General features: G+C 42.3%; 1 protein-coding gene and 1 long non-coding RNA gene across 8 annotated transcripts in view; one reads left to right on the forward strand and one right to left on the reverse strand.

Moving 5' to 3' along the window:
- The window catches only part of LOC112064641 (uncharacterized), a 35,290-nt gene extending 26,644 nt beyond the window's left edge, over nt 1-8,646 (reverse strand). For 5 of the 6 annotated variants that reach the window (XR_008618355.1, XR_008618354.1, XR_003681443.2 and 2 more), the window contains exons 1-4: nt 8,514-8,646; nt 5,688-5,740; nt 1,816-1,894; nt 900-1,015 (exon numbers count right to left, since the gene is read on the reverse strand). This is a non-coding gene — a long non-coding RNA (uncharacterized lncRNA). Of the gene's footprint in view, nt 1-863; nt 1,016-1,815; nt 1,895-5,687; nt 5,741-8,513 lie in introns of all 6 variants that reach the window. The other variant, XR_002891579.3, reaches the window with a different exon arrangement.
- A 102-nt stretch (nt 8,647-8,748) lies between these two features.
- Nucleotides 8,749-26,200, forward strand: HDDC2 (HD domain containing 2). Of its 2 annotated transcripts, none has more exons than XM_024122507.2 (6): nt 8,749-8,866; nt 10,103-10,224; nt 12,078-12,180; nt 18,414-18,482; nt 22,475-22,613; nt 25,853-26,200. In XM_024122507.2, exons 1-6 carry the CDS (start codon nt 8,795-8,797, stop codon nt 25,948-25,950), a joined length of 603 nt encoding a protein of 200 aa, XP_023978275.1. In that variant the 5' UTR covers nt 8,749-8,794; the 3' UTR covers nt 25,951-26,200. The 2 variants fall into 2 exon arrangements, with proteins under 2 accessions (XP_023978275.1, XP_007113719.1); XM_007113657.4 differs by having other exon boundaries at nt 23,563-25,945.
- The last annotated feature ends 308 nt before the right edge of the window (nt 26,201-26,508 follow it).

Genomic DNA, 26,508 nt, shown 5'->3' on the forward strand with positions numbered 1-26,508 from the left:
GGATAAACTACGAGTTTGGGATTAGCAGATACACACACTATATATATAAAACAGATAAACAACAAGGTCCTACTGTATAGCACAGGGAACTACATTCAATATCCTGTAATAAACCATCATGGAAAAGAATATGAAAAAGAATATATACGTATATATATAACTGAATCATTTTGCTATACACCTGAAACTAACACAACATTGTATTGTAAATCAACTACACGTCAATAAAAAATAAATAAAAGATAGAGTACAGTGATGCATGCAGGGCACCAAGTGGGATGTCCAGCCCACAGCAAATAAACATTAGTTTGTTTTAGCTCTATGAGATTCCTGGCTTTTTCTGTTCATACAGTTCTGTGGGATAAATAATCTGGGAGAGTTGAGCCTTTTAGCCCTTAAAATATTTTACTTAGGTCTCCCTCCCCTATGACTAGAGCTCTAGCTGAGACATCGCCTCAAAGGACACAGAGCAAATGAAAGTGTCATGAAACAACATTATGAACAGAAGGATTCATAAGTTTGAGGGATAAATCCAAGAATATCTGCTTTTTATTCTGCCCTCCCTACTCTCGCCTTCAGAGCTATGTCCCTTACAAAAAATTTCAACTCCAAGAGAAGAGTCAATTTCAGGATGTCTTCTTAACTCTGTTCCTAGAAAGCGTCCCCAGTAATCTTAGACCCTTTATAAACCTTATGAACTTATACATAAGTCATTGTTTTAAAAAATTGTTATAAATAACTTGGTTCATTTACCCTATTACTTCTTTTAGATTGTGAACTTCGTGAAGCCTAGCCTCTTCCTGTTTTTTTCACTGTACCCAATGTTTAAGTTCCATGAGTGATCATTAATGCCTTAACATTACCTGCGCTTGGACTCATGTTGTGCTTTTATCACCTACTTGTTGGGTATCCTTGAGAAAGTTGCTTCAATTCTCTGAACCTTGGTTTCTTTGCTCATAAAATGAAGGCAACCTTGCAGAGTTCTCATGAATCTTGGTAGTAATACCTGGAAAGCCTATAACACATAATAAGACTTCAATAAAAGGTCACAATCAGTGTTTCTCTCCTTTAAGTTGTCTAATATGATTATTATCACCATGGTGGCCGCCATTTCTATGCCTATCATTGGCCCAGACTCTCAGGAACTAAAGGAAAACAGAAGAAAGGATATAGAAAAAGCCAGAGTAGCATGATGAGAGCAGAAAGATTTTGCTAAAACCAAATCAGCAAACACAGAACAATAAACGTATTCCACCATCCAAAGGTGACGGTGGCTTCATCATGCTGATAAAAGAGAACACTGGTGAGATAGTGCCACCTAGTGGGGGGCTCTTAATATTACATGCAGCGACTTCGTAAGCGGTGGGGAAATATTAATAATTGCCAAAGGAGCCTCCAGTTTATTCCTCTTGTCTCTTTTGAGAAGGTGGGGATGTACCGCTTGTGCATTCCTCTCTCTCACCCATCCTGAGTGGGGCTGTGGACAGCGCTGTGCTCAGACACCTGCTCAGCAGCACTTTGTTGTTTGCTTGTTACTTCTACATTAATAGTTAGAGCCCCTCTGGGCTTATAAATTAGCTCATTAGCAACAAGTCAGCAATCCAACATATTAATCAATCACAAAGTAACAAAGGATGATGAGATTCTTGACACTTGCAAGTTAAGCTGTGGCCTTGATCACCATTTCCCCATTTGCAAAGAAGGAAGAAAATACTTATTTTTTTAATAAGTTTATCAAAATTAAGTTCATAAAATTATGAACGTTTAAGGAAGAATGTTTTATCTATCATGATAGTGCGTCCTGCAGTTACTTACTCAAAATTACAATCTTTTAAACACAATGATGTTAAGTGAGGAGTTTTACAGTGCCCGACAGACATTCAGTCCCGAGTCCCTGGGAAAGAGAAAATAAGCAGATTGTATTAACTTTATATTATTTATTCACTTGTTCATAGTACGATCTATGAAGACAAACTAACTCCACCGATAAAAGAAAAATCCAATAGCCCAAGTATAAAGCAGCATACCCTTCAACTGTAAGGAAATCTTTTTTTAAAGTTTAGAATTTTAGAATTAGAAGGCACTTTAAAAATTAGAAGGTTCAGCTCCTTTTTTTACAGATGACTCTGTTTATCTAACTCACATATTTTGTGATTTTGTCTTTTACCCTTGACTGCTGTGTTAGGATTTGTTACAGAGCAGTCTGGTTCTATTAACAAGCCAGGCTGTAAAACACCTTCTACAATGTGTCATTTATTTGGAAAGAGGGGGCCTGGGAGAGAATTAGAAACAGCTGAAGGCCTATACAAGCCCATTGCTGCTCCGGTTTTAAAGGCAGCTTAAAAGCTCAGATGAAGAGAGAATAGGCAGAAACAGAAAGTTAGAGCAGGACAGATGTTGCTCCTGCTGTCTCTCTGGCCCTAGACGGGCCCTGGCCTCAGAGACTCCTGGAAGGACCATCCCGGCAGTTTGATATGCCTCCTCCCCAACACCCTGCCACCCAGCCTCAGGTGGGCATGGAACAAGAGGGGAACACATGTGTCCCAATCCTGAATGCCCTTGCTTTATAGAAATGCCATGGCTTTTGGACCAATGGCATCTCTTCTGGTAGAAGTTGGTAGAAGTTGGAAGACATCTCCCAGATAGACTGATTTTGTTCATTAAATTAACATTTTTGAGCTCCTGACTTGGGCTATTCTACAAATCTCTCAACGATTTTCAGGCCTTCAGGCAAGGTGATTCCATCCCTGAAGGGCATCTCCTTTTTACACCTCCACCACCACCATCACCATCTTCTTGTCACCACATCTAGGGGAATGTCATGCTAGGTTCTAGGTTCCAAGGATAAAAGATGGATCAGACAGAGTGTCTACCCCCAGGAATCTTTCTGTCTAGTATCACCATCATGACAAAACTGCCTGAGAAATAGTCCCTGAGCTCAGAAATGTACTTCCAAAAAGTTAAAGAATTCCTCTGTGGCTTCATGGTTCGCCTTTGATTTTCACACCTTCTGAGGTCAAGTCCCACTTTGAAATGACAGGGGCAACCACCAGAAAAGAAACTTGACCTAATTTGTAAGCTCAAAAATTACCATTTCAATTAAGTTGAACCAAAGACACATGCAGAACCTGATTTGTCCCTAGAGGAAGCTTGAGATGCACTTTACCTAGAAGAACCTTTCTGTTCCATATCCCCTTCCAAGCTCTGAAATATGATTCCTTGGCAATATAGCCACTTCAGTATTTACATAATAATGGCATATTCTGACACAGCCTCTCTCTCTGTGTGAAATGATCTCCCCACACAGGAGAACTTGATGACTGACTGCCAGGATTCCCACACTGCCATTCTAGAAAGTCCTAGGAGGCGGTATGGATACTAGAAAATACATGAGCCGTGGTGCTATAAAGTTTCAGTCCTGACACAGCAACTTAATAGGTGTACAATCTTGGGCAAATTATTTAACCTTTCTGAGCCTGTTTCCTCACCTGCAGAAAGTAGATAACGATACTCTGAAGGATGGTACAAATTTGAATAATATGGCAGAACTCCTAGCAAAGTGTCTGGCACAGATGAGGTGTTCTTTAAAGAAAGGTATTATCACTGCCATCTAAATACTCCTTGCACTCACTTCCTGATACCCTCTCACAACGCCATGCGAGACCACCTGACTGTCCTGTGCTTTTAGTGAGGCCAAAGCCTTCAGTTTTAGTATCTGTCCTTGTATCTAATTGTTTTCCTAGAGTCAATGTTTGTTGCCACCACTTGTAATATTCACCACTTGCTGCCTTTGTTGTTTGCTGTTCCCTCGCTTGTTTTCTTCCCTCTTCCATCAAACTTCCTCTATACTTCCTGGCCTGAATGTTGCTGTGGTTTGCCTTTTATGACTCTTAAAAGGCACTGAAGTATCTCTGTTCTTTCTGAACATTGAACCAAGAGACCATTAAATGCCATCTTGGACCCAATCCAATCAGGTTTTGGTTCAATGGCTTAAAGCTGGATGCTCTGGTTGTTTTTCTTCTTTTTCCTGTTAGACACACTTTAAAAATTCCCCGCGCCCCCTCCTTTAATCCTCTGGGTTCCATGCCACTCCAGATGTATAAGATTACTAGAATTTTGGCCTCTGGGATAACAGAGGTGTTGCTACAAAACATATAGGTTTACTCTTTAACAGTTAGGAATGTGCTAGAACAATAGCATTTCTTTTAGTTAGAAGTTAAAAAAAAATTCCAAATTGTTGAAAGCTGCATATTATCAGAATTGTTTTTCTGGCTTTCTTTTAATATAATTTATTCTATATATTACTTAACTTGGCTGCTGTTTTATAGGAGCAACTCTTTTTCTTTCTTTAACAGGAAAATTCTACTGCTGAGTACGTACGATAGTATCATTTCTTTTTCTGTGTGCGGAGAAGGATTCTGCTACCTGGTCTAAGACACCTGACAGGTCACCGTGTAACAGCTATCAAAACAGTGGCGGGCCTCAAGGACCTCTGTGACATTCACCTGGAACCCTGCCCTATTCCTGATGATGCATGCTGATGGACAGGGGCAAACTAACTTCAGTCACTCTAGAGGGATAATAGTTCCAGTCTGTTCCATCTGATAAGGATGGAGTGATAGAGCAGCTGAAGATTCTTGTACAATTATGAAACACTTTAGTCACTGAAGGTGGGCATCTGTGGAGAAGATTTGGGGGCTTGCTAGAAAACTGGTGTAAGGGATTATTAACTCAGATAATAATTTAAAACAAAAAACAAAACAAAACAAAACAGTAATGCTGTCTTTATACATGCAGAACCCCTCCACTCTGTAATCCAGACGTGTCCAGGGGTGACTCTAACACACCCATTAATGGCAATTCGCTTGGAGCCAAACTGGTCTTGCTCAGCTTAAGGTTAACTGTTAAGAAGGCACATCTTTCTTGGCAAAGTCTCTGCCACCACCCTCAGCCACCACAGACAGGGTGCACTCTACAGCTGCTCATCCGAGCAGAAAGCCCCCGCCTTACCTCTGTCGTTAATGGCTGGTTTTATGGGGGACTGGTGCCCACTCTGACTTTTTTGCTGCACTGCAATACTGCACCACCGGCAAGAAAAGTGGCAAAAGAGAACAAAGCCCAATCTCTTTCCCTTGAGCAAATATTCCTTTTGTAATATTCCTCCACTCCTAGACTTACTATCCTACATTTTTCTTGGGGGAGCTGAATTGATCTGCTTAACCTAGTAACATAACTGATCAAAGTCTTCCTCGAATTCCCCTCATCTTTCCAGAGTCTCTGTGGCCAACCTCCAGAGCCTTTCTATACTACTTTAAAAAGGGGTTACATGTGAAAATTGTGTGTTTAATTTTATTTCCTCACTCATTTTAATATAAATGTAACATCCATTTTCACCAATTATAATTCATCAACAATATGAGGAGTTTAATTTTAGGCATTTGCATTTTGGACCTATAGACTGCAGCTTCTTAACAGCAATATTAGTGACATTTGTGCCAGATAATTCTTTGTTGTGGCAGGTTGTCGTGTGCTTTGTGGGAATTTTATTAGCAGCCCTGACATCTGCGTTTTAGATGCACACTCCCCTGCTTCGTGACAACCAGACATGTCTCCAAACATTGCCACACGTTCCTTTGGGGCAAAGTCACCCCGAGATTGAGAGTCGCTGATATAAACCAACTATTAACCTTTTTATCAGTGAAGATATAGCAGGCAGAAGCATCGTTTCTTCCTTGGGTGTCTAAAGGAAAAAAAGAAAAGAAAGTAGGTTTTGGTCAGACATGGTCTCTGTTCTTCCATCAGTTCCTAAAAGCATTTTTATAAGTTTTCTGGGCAAATATTCTCAGATCAATCCATTGCTATCTGTTCTCTTGCCCAATGCTTTACCTAAATGACAGTATACGAAGTCTATTTTATACACAGGATCTCATTTAATTTCCACAGTGATAAGATGTGGTACTCACAGCCAGTTAGCTGGGAAGCAGCAGGGTGTCATGGAAAGGAAGATTTGGAGGAAGACAGGCCAGAGCTTCAATTGTGGCAGCCCTGTTCACTGGCTATGAAAACTTAGAATAGATACATGAATATGTGTAACTGAATCACTTTGCTGTACACCTGAAACTATCACAACATTGTTAATCAACTATACTCCAATATAAAATAAAAAGTTAAAAAAAAAAAAAAGAAAGAAAAGTCAGGCCAGTTCTTCAGCTTCTGTGCCACTCAGTTTTCTCTCGGAAATGTGCAATTATTATCTTGGAGAAATGTTGGGTGAATTAAAATGAGGAGAGATGTGTGACAATATATCTCACTTAGTGGAGGCTTAAGCAGTGATAGCTTTTTTTATTAGAACACCAAGACCAGAGCTTTGTGGACTACCCCACAGCTGCATATTGAAGCAGCTTTCTCAATAGCAGAAGATTTTGCCCCCATTCTGGTCACAGACCTCTTTAGGGATCTGATAAATAGACAAGCCCTCAAATGCAACACAATTTCAGGAGATTTCCATATTCCCCAGAAGTGTATATTAAACCCAAGGGATGAATCCCTCTAATGAGAGCCTTCTGATTTCACCTTTTCTTCTAGTCGACTCAGTAAGTGATACAAATTGTTTTCCTTGCCCATTGCTTTAAACTGGCACCCCCTTCTAGGGAAACAAACGGGTTCCTAGTCCCCTGATGTTAGTGGTTGGCCAACAAGGCTTTGAAATAAGCCATTGGTCTGGTAGAGTGCAAACAGGCTTGCCAATTTCCCAGCAGTAGACATTTAGCATCAGAGAGAAGTAAACCTTTGACGTGTTAAACCCCTCAGATACAGAGGTTGCATATTACTACAACATAACCCAGTCTAGACTTCACTTCCTATTTCAGTGAGAAAACAGAGGCAATCAGAAGAGAGCTCCACAATCTCCCACGACCACAACTGCTGTTAATTAGTCACCATATATTCTCCCTTCCTCATGTTTTATGGATGAATGCTCCATATTCCTAAGACCAATCTTTCATCTTGTACCCTAGATTGTATCCTCTTCTATCTACTCAAGGCCATCATTCCAGTATTTCTCTCCTCTGTCTCCTACAATACATCATTAATTTTCCCTCTCTACTAGATCACCTCCATCAGTAAACAAAAATACTGTAACATCTCCTGTCTTAAAAAGAAATCTTTCCTCCAGTAGCCCCACTCATTTTAAATGAGTTGCATTTCTCACTCCTGTTCTCTCTGGAACCATCTCCAGGTAGGGTTCTGCTTGCCCCAACAGACCAAATCTGCTCTTGTCAAGGTCAGTAGTGACAATGAATTTGCTAAATCCAGTAGTCAAATCTGTCTTTATCTGATATAATGTTGACTTAATTGATCACATTCCTTCCTTCTTGAAGTATTTTCTTCATTTGGCCTCCAGGACACAACCACCTCTTAATCCTCTACCTACTTCACTGGCCACTTCTTTCTGGTCTCCCAAACTCTAAACGTTGGTTTGCCTGAGAGCTGAGGCTTCAGACATCTTTTCTTCTTCATCCACACTTTTCCACCAGGTGGTCTCATCTAGTTGCTCGGTTTTACAAACCATCTTATGTGCTGATGACACAAAGTTGTCACCTTTCCCCTGACCTCCCGATTTATCTCTCTACTAGGATCTCTAATAGGTATCTCAACATATCCTAAATTAAACTTCTGATTCCTACCCTTCCCCACAACCTACTCTTCTTGCAGTTTTCTCTGGCTCAATACATAGCAACTCCACTCTTTCAGTTGGTTAGGCCAAAATTCGTGGAGTCATCCTTGACTCCTCTCTTTCTCTCATGCCTCATGTCCAATCTGTCACAAATCCTGTTAGTCCTACCTTTAAATTGTACCCCAAATTTAACATCTCACCACCTCCACTACTAGAATCCTGGATTAAACCAAAATCATCTCCCCAAAGAATTACTTCAATAGACTCCTAACTGGTCTCCCAACATCCTTCCTCCCTATACAGTCTATTTTCCATGTAACCCTCTCTCATTGAGTCCTTCAGTATGCATGTCACTAAGTGCCTTTGAAAACTGGTACCATTGGTTTTTGATAGAATTAGGACAGATAGTTGAGACAGGCCCTGACCTACTTTTGGGGATTCTTCAGCACTTGAGGTATCAGGGGGTTGTGATTTCAACATGGAATTGTATTCACTCCCTAGCCATTTATACTAATCTCTAAAGTCCTTTAGCTATGGCTAGCCTCCAATCCTTCCAGTACTTTTGTCACTCCTAGCTAATGTCTCCCTTCCAAAGCATCTTCCTTGTGCCTCTGTTAAAATGTTTATAGATTGCTCGCCTTGAAGTAGAGTTCCTTATCTCTCCCTCTAGTCAGAGGTTGAATTGCTAAAAGGCAAGATTTTGGTGCATTATGGCATAACCTTCCTCCACCTCCTCCACACCCCAACCCCTCTGACCCTCCCCAAGGAACTGCAATCCCTTTAAAAGTTTGATGGAGTTCAGTTGAGCGGAGTAATTTAGCAAACCAGTAATGCATACCTTGATGCTCCAAGTACAGTGCCTCTGCCTTGGATGGTGCAATGCCCAACGGCAGCCACTACGGCCAGGAAGGTGGAAGACTGGACCGAACGGTCGGAGAAAACCAGGGTGAAGAAATGGAAAACCAGGGTGAGGAAATGGAGAAGGAGGAAGGAGAGGAGGAGAGGGAAGGAGGAGTTGCGAGGAGGAATGGGAGGAGCTTCCGTGGGAGGGGCTTCGGGGGGAGGAGCTTTGAGCGGCGGTCGCGCTGCTGGCTCAGACCCGTCAGGATTGGTGGCCGCATGGCTGCGCCCATCTCGGGCCGCGGGGCCCGGAACCTGCTGCAGTTCCTGCGGCTGGTGGGGCAGCTCAAGGTGAGCGGGCGCCGGGAGGGCCGCCTGGGGCCCGGCTGCGCGGAGAGAGGCCGGGGCCGGCCGCGGGGCGACGAGGCTCCTGCTCCCCACCTGGCCCGAGGCCAGCCCCCTTCCTCCGTTCTCCCGGACTCGTGGGGTCGGCAGAGGAAGCCCCTCCGGATGGATGCGGTCGTGCGTCCGGACCGTGGGCGGAGGAAGGAAGTGGCGGAGACTGCGTGGCCGGGTTGCTAGGGCCGACCCCAGGCCGGGAGGAGTCCGAGCCGCGCTGTTCCCTGTTGTCGGCCTGGCGCTCCGATGAGGCCGGCCCAGGCGGCCTTTCGAGAGGTTTCTGGAGGGGATCCGGCGCGGTGATGTGCTGGGCCCTCTGCCCGCGTCTGCCCCGAGTACTTTTGGGGCTCACGACCCCACAACCGGCCAAGTGGGACGATCAGAACCCATTGGTCCTGCAGGGTTTAAGCGGAGTGCTTAAAATCTGTCTCACAGTTACTTACAGAAATAACAAGACTTTTTTTTTTTTTTTTTAACGGAGGATTTTATGTAGCACACACTGGAGTTACATCCCAGGGGTCCTCCTCCTGGCGGTCCACCCCTGGCCACACCCAGTTAATGATTTTGCAGAATTTCTCCAAGTTCAAAGCAGATTATCTGTTTCATGCCATTGTTTCTACAGTTCATAAAATTCTTTAGAAATGTGAACTCCCGAGTCTCACAGGATCATATCATGATCTGAGTAAAAGGAAGAGTCATGACTGGTGGGTAGCATGAAGCAGTTAGAAATGCCTTATCCTTCCTGCTTCAGAATTTGGAAGTCTGTCGCTTGTTCACGACGCTTTCACCTCAGTGTTTTCTACTTGTGTCTAATGATTTGTTTGAAGTAAAACTTACCAACTCTTATAGCTAGGAAAGATAAGATACTTTACAGTTTTGTTCTTATGTTTTGAGGACTTGTATATGATCTGTACATCAGTACATCGGTAACACGGAGTAACTTGACTTTTGGTCTTATGTATTGTATATTTGTGCATTATTCCTCTCTCCCTCTCTCTTTCTCATTCTCTGCCCTCACTGGTTTATTTGATTCCAGAAGTTGATCATTTAGGTTAGTTAAGCGTTTTTTAATATGTACTGAAACCATGACCCAGCTTCTGTGCCCTGTTCCCTGGACTTCTCTTGAAGAGCACCGTAGATAGTTAAAATACTTATTTTTATCAATTGTTTTCTGTTCATTTTTATCAGAGAGTCCCACGTACTGGCTGGGTATACAGAAATGTCCAGAAGCCAGAGAGCGTATCAGATCACATGTATAGGATGGCAATTATGGCTCTGGTGACCAAAGATGAACATCTTAACAAAGACCGGTAAGCTGTGAACTTTGGTGCCGGTTAGGGTCTGTGGGTATGCATGACTCTTCATGACTGAGGCCTGTGTCAAATTCTTGTAGCTAAGTGTATATGTCAAGAAAAATTACTTGAGGCAAACCATATAGATTCAGGATGTGGGAAGGGGCACTATATGCTGATCGCTTCAGTTGTTGTAAACTGTACTCTGGGTTTTCTCCTGGCAAGTGAAAGAGCTTGCCTTGGTCTCAAGGAAACTTAAGTGTGATGTGAGGGTTTCCAGGGCCTTGAAGGTAAGTGTCTTTTGTCTAAAATTGTATCCATACACTGTGTACCTTTATTTCACCCCTTTTCTGAATAGTAGCACTTATTTGTGAAGTGACTTTTTGAAATTGTATGTGCAGGAAAGAGCTGAGAAAGATATCCTCTCTCCCTTCAGTCAACCAACAAGTGTTTAAAATGCTTTTTGAGGGACTTCCCTGGTGGTCCAGTGGGTAAGACTCCACGCCCAATGCAAAGGCCCTGAGTTTGATCCCTGGGTGGGGAACTAGATCCGGCATGAATGCCGCAACTAAGACCTGGCTCAGCCAAAATAAATAAATAAAATAAAAAGTAAAATGCTTTTTGAGCGCAGGACAAACTTTCCTAGCAATACAGTATAAGATAGTAAATAAAACCCAGATGAATTACACAGGCCCAGAGTGGTTTCCATACAGAGCACAAAATAAATTAAGTTAGAAAATTTAACCGGAGAGATCACCTGTTCTTGGGCGGTCTTAATGGAGGAGACAGAATCGGAGTTGACCTCTAAGGTGTTGATTAGGTGGAGAAGTAGAAGATAGCACATAGAGAGAAGGGCAGAGAAACCAAATCTCTGATGGTAGGAAAGTAAAGGTATATTTTGGAATTGATAAGTAAATCAAATTGATTGAAACAAAGGTCCATTAGGGAGTCTCAGGAGCCCCGTTACTCTGTAGATGGTGTAGAATTTAGGAGATTTTTGGCAGGTAGTACAAGATGAGCACGGTGTCAAATGGAGAGGCACGTAAGAACAGTCTGAGATTTGAACTAGATGAGAGAGCAACTGCAGGCAGGGACCCCTGTGAGGAGGCTGTGAGGCCTTCTTCTGCCTTGGTGACGGTGGGAACTTAAAACAGACTGGCCCTCTGGGGCATTTATCTCATGAGCTGCCTTTATTATTTTGATGATGATTATCCTTAATCACTAATCGTTATCACTAATAATTATAATCATTTGTTGAATAATCACCATGTTTCAGGAACATAAATTATCAAATGCAATTTTCATACCAAAGTTATGAAGTATTATTACCCCTTTTTTACAGATAGTAAAATGAAGGCTGCAAAACTCAGCATTTAAAGAAATTAAGTAACTTGGCAAAGGTCACACAGCTAATAGATGTTGATTGCTGGATACAAACTCAGATCTGTCCAACTCTACGCATTTCTCTAGAAAGGACCTCATTTTGACATTTGACTAGTACATTGGGGAAATGATAGTTTTTGAATTTTGTATCAGTAAGTAAATGCTATAACTAGATCACCTCCTGGCTTTTTAATCTAAAGTTATCAACCTTTTAAAGTGACATTTGAGAAACCAGCTATTTTTTTTTAATTCATGCTAACAATTTCCCCTGTATTCTCATGTACTGTGCTGAATATTAACTAGCAGTTTTGATTCAGAACTGTTGCAGGCTGGCAGAATATAATTACTTTAGAAAATACTGCATTAAAATAAAATACTCTGTGAGGCTGAGAAAGAAAACTATATTATGTAACTTCAAAGTAGTATAGAGAAGAAATCTGTAGTGACTATAATTCTGTGTAATTATTCACCATTTCTTGCCTGGTCAGATGTGTACGCCTAGCCCTGGTTCATGATATGGCAGAATGCATCGTTGGGGACATAGCACCAGCAGATAACATCCCCAAAGAAGAAAAACATAGGCGAGAAAAGGTCAGTGTTGACTGTTGACTCCACAAAAGAGCACCAGAAAAACCCACTGCTGAAACAAAGCTAAGTTTATTAGACCTATTGCAGTAAGGGAGAGTACCTCCATGACAGTTTTAGTAGTGTCTCAGAAAGGAGGGTCAAGGGAGGGTATTTATAGAGTTTTAGGGCCTGGGCTGGAGGATGTTTGGATGCATCTTACAAGAGGAGCTACTATCTTACAGGATGGGATTGCCTAGCGTTTAGGGCATAATAACTTTGGGGTGATAGGGCTGGTGAGCCAAGGTCTTAACAAGCGTCTTGAAGGGCAAGCTGTTAGTGCTTACTCTATTTTGGGTGGTTTACAATCTTACCTTCCAGAAGTAAGGATTTCTTGGAATAAGCAGTGAATTGGTTTTGCTTATTCTAAGCCTTGTTTAACACAGAGACAGGACATTTTGTTGGTTTCAGTTCTCATGGAGGGGCATAGAGGGGACCTGAACACAGAGTACAGATAATACGGCTTTCCTTAGAACAATGGAAATAGCTGGAACTTGAAGGAATTCTCCATGCTAGTTTAAGCTCTTTGGAGAGAAGTTCTATAAAGCCCAAGAATAATCATTATTATAATTAGTATTTAGTAAATTTTAAATTAGTCCTTTAATTCAGTGGCTAAAAGTAAAGAAAAAAATTTTGTATTAGTAAAAAATGAATAACATCAATAAAACATTGTCTGCTGATTTGGACTCTAAACCAGAGTCCAGGGACAAAGAGGAAGACATATTTGAAACAGAGACTGGAAAATCCAGGAAGGTTTTTTTTTTAAATGCTGAATGGCTGGTTTCCAATTCAGGGATTATTGCAAAGTGGTTTTATTGTAGGCCAGAGAGATTGATCCTAAATGTCAAGTCAACAGATCCTTCATCAAGGTGGTTTAACAGGGAAGGTTGGCTTAAATAGCTGTTCTCGGAGCTGACGGAGGCTAGAGCTCAGTAGCCAACAGCATTTTTGCCCCTCTAGAGGCAAGAAGCTCTACAAGGAATCTCAGTTTAGGAGTTCCAACACACCCTAAATTATGGTAGTAAGGGGAATAGTGTAAGGAATGTGTTCTTAGTGTAAATACAGGTCCAGAAGACATGAGCATCATGACAGTCTGTAAAAAGGGAGGAGCTAAGGAAATGTTTCTCTGTAGGAGTCTAGACTGTCCTGAATAAAGAATTCCTAGGTTGACTGGCAGGATTAACACAAAAAGAAACCAGTTAGCTCAAGATACTGAGTTGCGGAAAGGAGTTAGCCCCAAACCAGAGGATGCTGGGTATTGACATATGACATAGAGAAAAAAGAGGAGGAAAAGACTCCTCAATTTTATAGCATGTTTCAGGATATACGATAGTTTCATTCAAGGGTAAATGTATACCTTGTGGAGGAGAAATCACATACTGAAGTACCAGAGGGTGATCAGAGACCTTAAAGTGACGCAAAGGAAGAAGATAGTGTTCCCGTATAGGCACACAAGGAATGTGAGGTTCACTCCACAGAGGAGCGAGTCAGAACCTTCGGAAGAAAAAACATTCAGTAGGAAGGATCTCCAACCACTGGAGACAGAGAAAACCTACCTCTGTCCTGACAGAAGCTGAGTCCTGGCTAGTGACACCCCCCGGAGCGGGGCATAGAGGGCACTTGACACTCAAGAGTGCTGCTTCTTCCTGGACGCCGTATCCAGGCAAGGATGAAAAACCTGCCCAGCCTCATTAAACCTCCTGGCTGCTGCCCACTCCATCTGATTTACAGGAGAATAAATATCATCATCAGAAGGGACAGGGGAAACGTCTTAAAGAACCCCAAGTTCTTGGACAGGAAACCAAAGGTTTGGGGAGTGCTGATACTTCATTGCCTCTTCCTCTGCTAGTTAAGATTTGGGACAGAGAAAAAAGATCTGGGAGGTGAACAGTTCTTTATGCAGGTGGTGTTTATGAATAAGATTTGGATGTCTGAGCCATAACTTAAGATAATTAAATGAGGGTTTCTTGGCTCCTGGAGGTGGAATGCACATACTGAAAACCAGGAAGTATCATTTGCCCAGAGGCTAGCCAACTGCATCAGAAAGGCGCTAAACCAAAGTAGGAGTGGGAGGAAAAATACTTGATAAAATTGGAAGGCTGATTGTCTTGGAGGAGAGTAGGTGTTAAGATGAAAGGGAGAATGAAGGTGTAGAAGAGAAAATTCAGGGGGGCCAAAAGTAATACTTGTAGTCTGACTCCCCTCCTAAACAGGATAAAACAAACTTTATATTATAACCCTAGTTGGTAAATGATGCCTGGTAGGGATCATTAAGAAGCAGTGGGATGAAGCTTGACTCTGGAATATAGCAATAGCAGGTTATATTCCTTTGCAAAGGGAAAACGTATTAACACAGAAGGCAGAGTTATGATATATATGTACCTGAGAGTTAAAGTTGCTGAAGAACTAGAGGTTAAAAGGGGAAGAACCAAACTTTATTATGGGAGTAAACATGGCAAGATGGAGAAAGTGAAAAATACAGTGAACATTTTACAGAGTGCTTTTCCCGTGCCAGATAATGAGCACTATATATATATATTAACTGTTTAATCCTCAGAGCAATCCTTTCAGGTAGGTACCACTATTAACCCCATTTTACAGATGAGAAACCTGAGGACAAAGAAGTAACTTGCACAGGGTTCCACAGCTAGTAAATGGCAAGCAGCGTTTCAAACCCCGTCTGAATCTACAGTTTGTCATTAACTGTTGCACTCTTCAGCCTCACCAGTGATGTGTGAGTGATGAATACTGCTTTCTGGGTGCTTGTCACAAAACTGACAGACATTTGCTGAAAGCTTCACTCAGCTCAGAACTGTAGGCAGATTCTTGACATGCGTTGCTAACAGGAAGAAGCTAGGGAAAATTATCACTCTAAATCTGTGTGAACAAGACAAAACTCAGTTTAGAAGTGGGAGTGGCAGGGCTCACCATCAGGAAGGAAAAGTCTGACGTCTTCAGCCATTTGTCCTGAACTTTAATGAAGTCGATTTCAGTGGCTCATTTGAAAAGGTAGGCATGATTCTGTGGCATATGAGGTCAAACAAGGAATAACAACTAAGAGGTCTCAAAATGCAATTCTGATTGTATAATAACAAATGATATCAATGAGTTTAGGTCCAGAAAATCATTGCTTAATTTCACGAAGAGAGCAAAAACGTATTTGTTTGCTATGTTTTGTTTTTTAAAAGACATGGTGATTTTAGTCACCAGGAAGCTTATTAATAAGTCAGTAATCATATGTGATTTCCAAAAAGCCAACTCAGCCTTGGGCTGCATTTATAGAAATAGACCATTGGGCATGATGGAAGCTTTGGTTCCACTGTGTTTCGGGGTCAGACCACATATCAATCACTATATTCAGTGCTGGGTGCATCGCTCTGAAGGAAATAAAGTAATCCCTTGTCACAGCAGGACTTTTATGTTTATATTCTAAAAGTTTAGATTTTGATATGTCTCCGTACCTATATGTTATTCAGTTCATTCTTTTCAAACAAAAGCAATGGGCAAACTTACGTTTCTAGAAGAGTGTAGAGAAAAGCGATCTATTTATAAAGACACTATTAATTTTTGAAAGTGCAAAGTATTTTCTCAAGTATTTTGCTGAGATTTATGAAAAAGAAACAAGGGAGAATGCAGGTGCAAAATGCGCTAAATTTCATACTATTAAGGCTGCTGTAATGGTACAGACCATTCAAGATGGTGATGTGAGTTACAAGAGCAGATCGTTGACACTGGCCAATATGGTTTGCTCTGGAAGTGGTTGTATTCTATAACATTTTTTTCTCCCGGTAATAAATAATTATATATACAAATATTCATTTTTATTTTTATTGCTTTTTCCCATCTCACCATTTGATTTTATGTGAGACCTTTGCCACTTTTATATACCCACTTTGCCAAAAGTGGTTCTTACAACCATATTCTTTTCAAAGAGCCTAAGCTCTAGTTAGAAGAACTGGACCAGATTAAGAGGCATAGGATGAGGATAGTGAAGGAATTGGAAGCCATCTGAGAGTAGATTTCAGACCTCATGCCCCCCAAATGTGATATTTTAGAATTTTGGAGCAACATAGAAATGAAGGAAGAGATGGGAACGAGAGGGGCTCCTGGGACTTGGAGACTAGAAATACATACTGAACACCCTCCATGCTCTCACTCTCTCATCTCTGCTTTTCTGTGGGTTTTGGCTCTCCAGGCTCTACTCGGGGCTTCTGTCTCCCAGCCTCTGCTGGACAACTCATGCAGATGGTCCCTGAGTGGCTGGTTTGAGTTACATGGCCATCCCTTGGACCAATCACTGGTCGCAGAGATTCTGGCCCAGCTGGGCCACTGCCCACCCGTTTGACATTGTGTTTTTTATGAGGGAGGAAGGCAGAAGAGCTGGGGCTAGGCATAGTGGAAGGACCACAGGCACAATTTTCAGCTTGATGTAAGAAAGTGCTTTCTACCAGTGCTGCCTAAAGCCCATTTGGGTAACCTCTTGAGGTGCTAGGTTCCCACCACTGGACATGTTTGTGGAGGGAGGATAAGAAGTGCCCAGTGATGCTGCTGGATGGTTTGGCTCATTACCTTTAACATCTCTTTTCAGTCTGTGAGTCTACGAAATGCTACTTGTAATTTCCTTTATGTTAATAACAATATCTGCCCATTTGTGTAGTGCTTTACATCTTGCAATAAAAACATTTTAACAATAAAAAATGAACATAATGGTATACAAAAAATTTCTTTGAGATTTGTAATTCACTGATACTTTCCTGTTCTCCCCACACTCAGGTTTGTTTTGAACTCTAGTATGCTTATGGTTGAAATTCATGTGGGCATCTTGCGATTCATCCACAAGATGTAAAATCCATAAAACTCTTAGAGGAAAACATAGGCAGGACACTCTATGAAATAAATCACAGCAAGATCCTTTTTGACCCACCTCCTAGAGTAATGGAAATAAAAACAAAAATAAGCAAATGGGACCTAATGAAACTTAAAAGCTTTTGCACAGCAAAGGAAACCATAAACAAGACAAAAAGACAACCCTCAGAATGGGAGAAAATGTTTGCAAATGAAGCAACTGACAAAGTTTTAATCTCCAAAATATACAAGCAGCTCATGCAGCTCAATATCACAAAAAACAAACAACCCAATTCAAAAATGGGCAGAAGACCTAAATTGACATTTCTCCAAAGAAGATATACAGAGGTGTCCATTGACAGATGAATGGTTAAAGACTATGTGGCACATATATACAATGGAATATTACTCAGCGATAGAAAGAAACGAATTTGAGTTATTTGTAGTGAGGTGGATGGACCTAGAGTCTGTCATACAGAGTGAAGTAAGTCAGAAAGATAAAAACAAATACCGTATGCTAACACATATATATGGAATCTAAAAAAAAAAATGGTTCTGACGAACCTAGGAGTAGGACAGGAATAAAGATGCAGATGTAGAGAATGGACTTGAGGACATGGGGAGGGGGAGGGGTATGCTGGGACGAAGTGAGAGAGTGGCATGGACATATATACACTACCAAATGTAAAACAGGTAGCTAGTGGGAAACAGCCACATAGCACAGGGAGATCAGCTCTGTGCTTTGTGACCACTTAGAAGGGTGGGATAGGGAGGGTGGGAGGGAGATGCAAGAGGGAGGGGATGTGGGGATATATGTATACACATAGCTGATTCTCTGTGTCATACAGCAGAAACTAACACAACATTGTAAAGAAATTGTACTCCAATAAAGATGTAAAAAAAAAAAAAAAGATATGGGAGGGAGAGGCAAGAGGGAGGGGACGTGGGGATATATGTATACACATAGCTGATTCTCTGTGTTATACAGCAGAAACTAACACAACATTGTAAAGAAATTGTACTCCAATAAAGATGTAAAAAAAAAAAAAAAGATATAAACTCCTCTTCGGCCTCGCTTCTGATATTTCTGTAATCATTTCACACCCTCCTCATTGTCCTTGTTTGTGTCTGGTGTGCTGTAGGCCACAAAATAAGTGCTCGTGAATAAACACATGTGAACAAATACATTTATGTAATGTACACAACTGCCCTCCTTGTAAGCCTAAATATTGTCCACTATTCTGCTGCCCCTTTGGGAGTTATGTGTAATAAGAGTTTGAGTCCATTATTTGGCATTTGTAGATGAGTTGTTAAATAAATGTGAATATGATTAAAGTAATGATTTGATATTTCAGGAAGCTATGAAGCAGCTAACCCAGCTCCTCCCAGAGGATCTCAGCAAAGAGCTCTATGAACTTTGGGAAGTAAGTATATCTGATGGGTCTCTTTTTATTGTAACTGAATTTATATGGCTCATCAGTGTTTTATTTGACTTAGACTATCTCAATAAGCTGTCTCCAACTTGTTGCTTTTTCGGTCGTGTCAGTTTCTCACCTCCCAGCTGCTGCAGGAATTTCTCAGGACTAACAGTAATTTTTCTTCCAATTTCCCCATTTCCCTTGTCACCGTAAAGCCTGGTACGGATACTGACTCACAGCCCCTGGATTTCCTGATGCATTGCTCACATCCTCCACCCTGTCAACCTCACACGCCCCCACCCCCGTCTCTGGTCCTTGGAAGGAATGTAGGCTTTGGGGTAGTTCAGAACTGGGTTCCCACCTCACTCCCCACTTCCTGGCTCAGTGACCTTGGGCTCCTTCCCCTCCCGGAGTCCGTTGTCCATCTCTGAAACCATTAAGGGGCGTTAGGGCTGAGTGAGGTCAAGGCCAGGCGCTGCCATGGAGCCCAGCGCAGAACGTGGGCTGTGTGGGCGCTCAGTCCCTCCCTGGTGCTGCGGAGAGCGAGGACTGCCAAGGCGGATGGGCTGGGGGAGGGGGCGGAAAGAGCCCGGCAGACTCTAGCGCTGCCACTGCGCCCCCTCCTGGTGCTGCTTTCCAGCTGCGAAGGGAAAACGACAGACAAACCCCTGCCTGCTGCAGTTTCTCACTTCCCTCCAAGCCCACTGACCCTCCCTTGCGTGAGCCTCTAGCCCCAGCCCTTACGCTTGGCTAGCCCTGCCTCTCACTCCCACTTTTCGCGTTTCCTTCACAGCCCTGCCCCCTCCTCCTGTCTTCTGAACCTGACCTTCCACCTTTTCTTTCACCGCCTAAAACTCATATGTACCTCCCAATAAGACCTTATTTGGAGCTAGGATTCTTACAGAGGTAATCAAGTTAAAATGAGGTCATTTGGGTGGTACACCCAAATGGGTCATATTTCCAATATGACTGGTGTCCTTATAAAAAGGGGAGTTTGGATGTAGAGACACACATATTGGAAGAATACCATGTGAGCATGAAGAAGGCCATCTGTAAGCCAAGGACAGAGGCCTGGAGCAGTTCCTTCCCTCACAGCCCTCAGAAGGATCCAACCCTGCAAGTACCTTGATTTCCAATTCCCAGCCTCCAGAACTGGGAGGTAATACATTTCTGTTGCTTAAGCCACCCGGTTTGTGGTAGTTTTTACAGCAGCCTTAGAAAACTAATTCTCTCTTTCTTCCTCTTTCCCTGATACTGTGCAGTGGCTACTTTATTATATTCTTCATTATTTTTTAATTATCTCTATATCTCTCTTTGGCTCTTTACTGTTATCTGTTAGAGATTTGTACGGTTATAGGTGAAAGAAAGCCTGTTTCCAACTCCCTTATTTTATGGATAAGAAGACTGGAGACTAAAGAGCTTTGCCTTGCCCAAGGTCTCTTAGCTAGCTGGTGACAAAGCAAGGCCACAAGCCTGCCTCCTAACTCAGCATTTTCTTTATGTCATTATGCTGTATGTTAATTAATTGAACAAGCTTTTATAGTTCTTTTGTATTCATGATACTGTGTCAGTTATTAATTGTAAGAGACCCTTGGTTTCCAGGGGCTGCTGTAGCAAATTACCACGAGCTCGGATGGCTTAAAACAACAATGTATTGTCTCACAGTTTTGGAGGCCAGAAGTCCAAATCAAGGTGTTGGCAGGGCCATGCTCCCTGAAGGCTCTGGAGGAGGATCCTTCCTTGCCTCTCCCTAGCTTCTGGTGAATGCATCTTCCAGCTTTGACATCCTTGCCTTCCGAATACGTTGTTCGCGTCTCTGCCTCCTTAGTCAGGTGATGTTCTTCCTGTGTCTGTATCTGTGCCCAGATTTCCCTCTGGTAAGGCTGTGGTCATTGGATTAAGGTCCATCCTAATCCATTATGACTTTATCTTAATTTGATTACATCTGCAAAGACTCTATTTCCAAATAAGGTTACATTCGTACATTACAGGTAGACATGATTTTGTGGGAACACTATTCAACAGAGAACACAGACTCTCATATTAACTTACGCGTGTTTTAGATTCATGTCCATTGGCTTCAATACCAGATTTCCAAGGTTCAAATTACTGGCTCCTCTGTTTAATAGCTATGTGATCTTGGGCAACTTACTGAACCTCTCAGTGTCTCAATTTCCTCATCTATAAAATGGTACTAATAGTAGTATACCTATTTTATAGGGTTGCATGGCAATGAGATGAATATATGTAAAGCAGTTAGAATATTGCCTGACACAGAGTACACTCTATTTTTCTGTCTCCAGTCCATATGTTCTGATTTTGATTTAAGAAAATTGGGTCATTCTGTACCCAGGGAACTTAGTACTGGTTACATAGAAAATGGCAGTTGATTGATTTCTGAAATGTTAATCACTGCTATTCACAACTGTAAATAGCTATCAGCCCAGAGGGTCACATCTAGTTAAAGCAATTAAATATCCTTGATTATAATTTATCTTTTACCATAGAAGTGTGAAGTCAAATTTTAGTAAGTCAAGGGAAAACATTTTCATTTTTTTCCTCGAAGTATCACAGAAAGATATCCACCCTACCACCTGCATTTTGCTTTAAAGAAATAACCCTTTGAATCCCAAGGCAAAGCAAGAGGTGCTCCCTGCCATATGCTGAATGCCTGGCACACTCACCTGCCCTTGGATTGTTTCCCAACATACAGCTGAAGATACTCTCGGGTTAACAAGTACCCCTTAAAAAAGCCTCTCTCTGTTCTATCCTTTGAAGTACAAGTGCAGTATTTTGGTGGGGAGTTTGATATACAGCAACATGAGGGTCCTGGGTCCCAGAGGGAGAGTCACTAGGAGGTGGGAAAGTGGAACACATAAAAGACAAACTTTATATTTGTCAGTACTTCATGTAGGGCCAGTCTTTCCTCAAGGGAGAGGGAGGTAACCTTTGATCTTTTTCTCCTTTCCTCTCTTTCTCTTTCCTTCGGTCCTCCATGTTGAGGACCTGGAACTTGTATCTCTTTCCTGCTTGAAATCCTCATCCTTCTGTTGTTCTGAAAACCCCAATCAGAGCTGCATCTAATAAAAACCAAGAAATCTTCAGTGATTCACGTCACATCACCCTGCTGAGAAAGCATGACAGGTTCATTATCTGAACACATCTAGAGTGGAATACAAATGAGAACTTGGCAGGGAAATCAGTTGGGAATACTTTGGTCTTAATAGAAGAATGGTTCTATATGGTATTAATTGGGACTGGTGGTTTTGTGACATGTGTCATGCACTAAGAAGCAGACTGCCTCTTATTTCTGGTCTGCACTGAGGAGGGAGGGAACAAAGGGAAGAGGAAAGGTAAAAAAGCCACTCCCCGTCCACTACCTTCACCGCCTCCCTGCCACCAACACATGCACATACCCATGGCATGAAGGGTTCTCAGACCCTGGCTGTATCCTCAAGAGTCATAACCCGGAGGGGCTTGATTAACTCCTCCCTATCTGGAAAGCAAGGACAGAGATTTCCATTGTAGAGTGGTAACCGAAATTAAATGAGAAAGCTAGAAATTCACTTCAAAAGGAAAAGGAAACGTGACATTAAATGGAGAGGGAAATAATTTGAGAAGCATAAGATGAAATATTAGCTTGAAGTTGAAAAGACCTGCTCTACCCAGGTGGATTAAAGAATAATGATCTTGAAGATAAGTTACTAAACAGGAAGGAAAATGCTTGGAAGTGTCCATGTGAACACGTGAGGCCTCGCAGGCCTCGGGTGGAATAGATGGAGCTGTGAGCGCCGCCTTCCCACATACAGCGCCGCTGTTAAGCTGTGGAATTGCAGGTGACTAGTCTCTGTGATGGGTTTGTACGCAGTGGAGAAATGTGGCCGGTACAGAATGTGCTTGTAGCTGTGACTCTGATTTCAGGTACCAGAATGAGAATTTTCCTGGAATAACCTATCATGCAGCCCTAATCATGTGGCTTTAATTGTCCCTTTACTTAGGAATATGAGACCCAATCTAGTGCAGAAGCTAAATTTGTGAAGCAGCTGGACCAATGTGAAATGATTCTTCAGGCATCTGAATATGAAGACCTTGAGAACAAACCTGGGAGACTGCAGGACTTCTACAATTCCACAGCAGGTATGCAATGCTGTTTTCAATAAGCATCACTTTAGTTTGGCTTAATTTACTCCTAGTGTATATAATGTTAGTCATAACATTATATTACGTATCCACTGTTGTTACCCTCCTCTGACACTTTCGTATGGAGCATCTAAGAAGCAAACGGTGGGATTTACGGTATGGGGTGACCGAGTGCACAAGAGCATTGCCGCCCTGGAGTCTGAGCACCAGGTTCACATCACGCATACTAGCTGTGTGCTTCCAGGCAGTCTCCTGACCTCTCTGTGTCCTCTCTGAAAGATGGAAATCATGATACCCTACTTAAGACATAGGCTGGTTTTGAGATTCAAGAGAGATAATGTATGTCAAATGCATTATAATATGTAAGTGCTTTATAGATGTCAGGTCATGTTAAGGTGGAGGTAGAAATAGAGACTTAAAAAGAGAAAACTCCAAACAGCTGAAGTCACCGTCGTCGTTATAGCTCTTCAGAGCACAGGCCTAAAGTCAAACTGCATGGGTTTGAATCCTGGTTCTGCCACATACAATTTATGTAACTTCCAGTAAATTAATACTTAACCTAGCTCTGGGCCTTCGTTTCCTTATTTTTAACTTGAGGATAATTACAAAATCTACCTTATAAGGTTATTTGAGGATATATGGGAAGTGCTTAGAATAATGGCTGGCAATAAGCCTTAGCTATCTTCACTCTGATTCAGCTTCTAGAGTGAGGCACCAGGTGCACTGACCGCTGGTGTTGCTCCCTGGAGTAGAACTCCATCTCTCTTCCCTGGAGTTCTTCAGGCTCAGCTCAGCCTCCATCTCCCCTGAGAATACTGTTAGCGATGATTTGGGGGGGACCTCTCTGGACCCTTTTGTGACCTCATCAAGTAGAGGAATGTCCCAGCTCCAAAATATGATTTGCATTGTAATGAAGTTGATTTGATTTTCCTTCTCTCTTTTCCAGCCCCACTACCTCTGCCCTAGACAAGGCCCTCATCATTTCTGTATTGGACTGTTGTTATAACCACCTAATTTAATCTGCTAGGCTCATGAGTTCATCCTGCATGTCTCAGTGCCTTCCTCCTTTGTAGATATAGGTATCATCACCTCTTTGTTTTTTAAACGTTTGTGGCTTTCCTCTTCCTTAAAAATAAAATCTTGACACTTTTTAAGTCGTCTGAACAGCTCTGCAGGCCAAGGCCACTCAGCTGTCTGGTTTCCTCTCCTAATCTTCGCCGTCACAGCTGAGCGTTCCCTCCTTTTTGCTCAGCCTGCCCTGGATCTGCAGCTTGCCTTAGCGTTGTCACAGTCCGACTTGCATTCTCCGTAATGATGTTCCTCGTTGGGTTTCTTTCCAAAACCCCACTTGCCCACCCCACCCTATCGTAAGCTGTTTGAGGGCTGAGACCAACCAGCTTTGTCTTATCTGTCCTTGTTATAGGTGATGCTCAAAATGTTTGACTTTGGTTCAATGGAATAATGTTGTAAACCAGGGGTCAGCCAACTATAGCCCGTGGGCCAAACTGGCTGATGCTTGTTTCTATCAATAAAGCTTTACTGAAACAGCCACGCTCGTTCTTTCTCTGTTGTCTATACTGCTTTCATGCTACAGCAGCAGAGCTGAGTAGTTGGCAGCAAAGACCAAATAGTTCACAAAACCTAAAATATTTACTATCTGACTCTTTACCAAAAAAGGTTGAGCAATAATTGGGTTACTAGATAGCACATTTCCCCAATAAGGTAATAAAAATTTGTCATGTTTATGTTGTTCTTTGCATTTTAATACTATTATCTTCTATTTTGGTACATTCACAATGAAAAATAGAAAATGATACATGAGAATACTAGTACAATCAAAAACTATGGGAGCTGGAAGGGTCATCTGGTTTAAACTCCACATTTTATTGAGGAAGAAACTTGAGCCTGGAAAGAGGGTGATGTGCCCACAGCTGAGTTGAGATTAAAATTCACTGCACTTTCCACTCTGGTGCCCTATTTCTAGTAAAAAATTAGTAAACTTAAACAGTGTAAATGATGTAAGAAATGGTTTCTTACCATTTCTTGCCCTGGTTTGGACCAGGGTAGTAATGGTAGAAAAAGTAAGAAGTCAGATTCTGGATATATTTTGAGTATAGAGTCGACAGGATTTGTGTATGGGGTGTTTATAAGAGGAGTCTGAGGATTTTGGACTTCCCACTAGACAGGAAAGATGCGGGGAAGAATAGGTTTGGAGGAAGAAAATCAGGGGTCCCAGAAGCCAAGGGAAGAAAGTGTTTCAAGAGGGCAGGAGTAGCCGTCAGATTTAGCAACATGGAGCTGATCAGTGTCCTTGGTAAAAGCAGTTTTGGTGGAATGATGGTAAGTCTGAAAGCATGACTTTTACACAGTGGGGCAGAGAGTGGCCTGGAAGCAACAAGGAGCGTGGAGGACAGGCCCTGGCCTGGTGGTAGGAGCTGCATGAGACAGAAGAGAGCCACGGCTGGAGAGGCTGCAGAGAAAGCTGTATCCTCAGGACGAGTAGGTATCAGTTAGGGCAAGAAAGTGAAGGGGACATTCAGAGAAGAGATTGAGTATAGCGAATCAATGGAATAGAGTTAACTGGAATGAAGAGCAAGCAACAAAAGGCACTGGTAAGAGAAGACAGGGAAGAAGGGACGGTGGGTTTAACCCCACCCCCTCCCCCGCGTGCTAGCCACCATCCACCTAAGATAGCTCGGAGCTTGGTTGCTGCCCAGGGCAGAAGCCCAGAGGGTGCCAAGGAGCCAGGAAGACAGCACAGACTAGCTGGTTTCATTGTAGATGTTTGCACTCTTGTTTGCATCCTGGGACAGCCCAGACACCCTGGTCTTCCTATCAGTCTTTTTATATGTAGGTGCATTGTTCCCCACAACTAATTGCAGATTCAGAATGGACAGCGATTGTTCTCAGTTCTCTGGACTCCATCCTCCCTGAGTTTCCCTGGAGTTCCTGGTAGGGGTATCCAGAGGCTGCCTGGTGAGGTTTTCCCCAGCTCTGCCTGAGCTGTAGTTCTTTGCCTGATTCTCATCCTTATGCTTGATAGCATCTGGGGTGACGTAGCGTAAGCTCCGAGTGGTTGCCTTTGGCCTCTCTCCAGGACCTGGAATCTTACTCTGCGTTGGAGTGAAGTATGGGTCAGATCACAGAATCGAGCTCCTGACAAGCCCTAGGATCCAGCTGGAGAAACTGATGTATTCACTTGTCATTATCTTTTTCCCTATCTTCTTGCATTGCAGGAAAATTCAGTCACCCTGAGATAGCCCACCTTGTTTCTGAACTTGAGGCAGAAAGAAACACTAACATAGCTGCCGCCGCCAGTGAGCCACACTCGTGAGATGCTCTCCTGTAACAAACATTTTATTTTTCTGTTTCATGGTATTGTGTTTTGCCACTGTTGATCTGTTGATTCCCCAGATGTGAGTCTGTTTATTTTCAATTGCCTGGACTCCAGCATGAAACGTGATATAATTTGGACAGTAAAAGAAGCTACAGAACAGGGTGTGGTCCTGAAAATGCCATGGATGAAGACTTGGAGGGTGGGGGGCTTTTTATGAACTGAATAAATAAATTTTTAAAACCTTAAACTTCGGAATATTTATCACTGATTTCAAGTCATCTTATTCTGAGTTAATAACCTACCTCCCTGAAGGCCAGAGTCATTGAACAATAGAAAATTTAATTATGATTGCTTTTAAGAAGATTCTTCAGCTGGCTTAGTGATAAGGATCCAGGAAAGACAAAAGTATCATAATGCATTCTCCCATCAGATGAAATGTTGCTTTATTCAGATTCTGCAGCCAGATTTTTAATTCACTATGATCTGCTTTAGGCCCCTGATCTTAGACTTGTAAACCTGGTAACTGGTTCTGCGCTCCCCACCCCCCCCGCCACA

This window comes from Physeter macrocephalus, chromosome 10, assembly GCF_002837175.3.
Source record: "Physeter macrocephalus isolate SW-GA chromosome 10, ASM283717v5, whole genome shotgun sequence".
Classification (NCBI taxonomy): Eukaryota; Metazoa; Chordata; class Mammalia; order Artiodactyla; family Physeteridae; genus Physeter; species Physeter macrocephalus.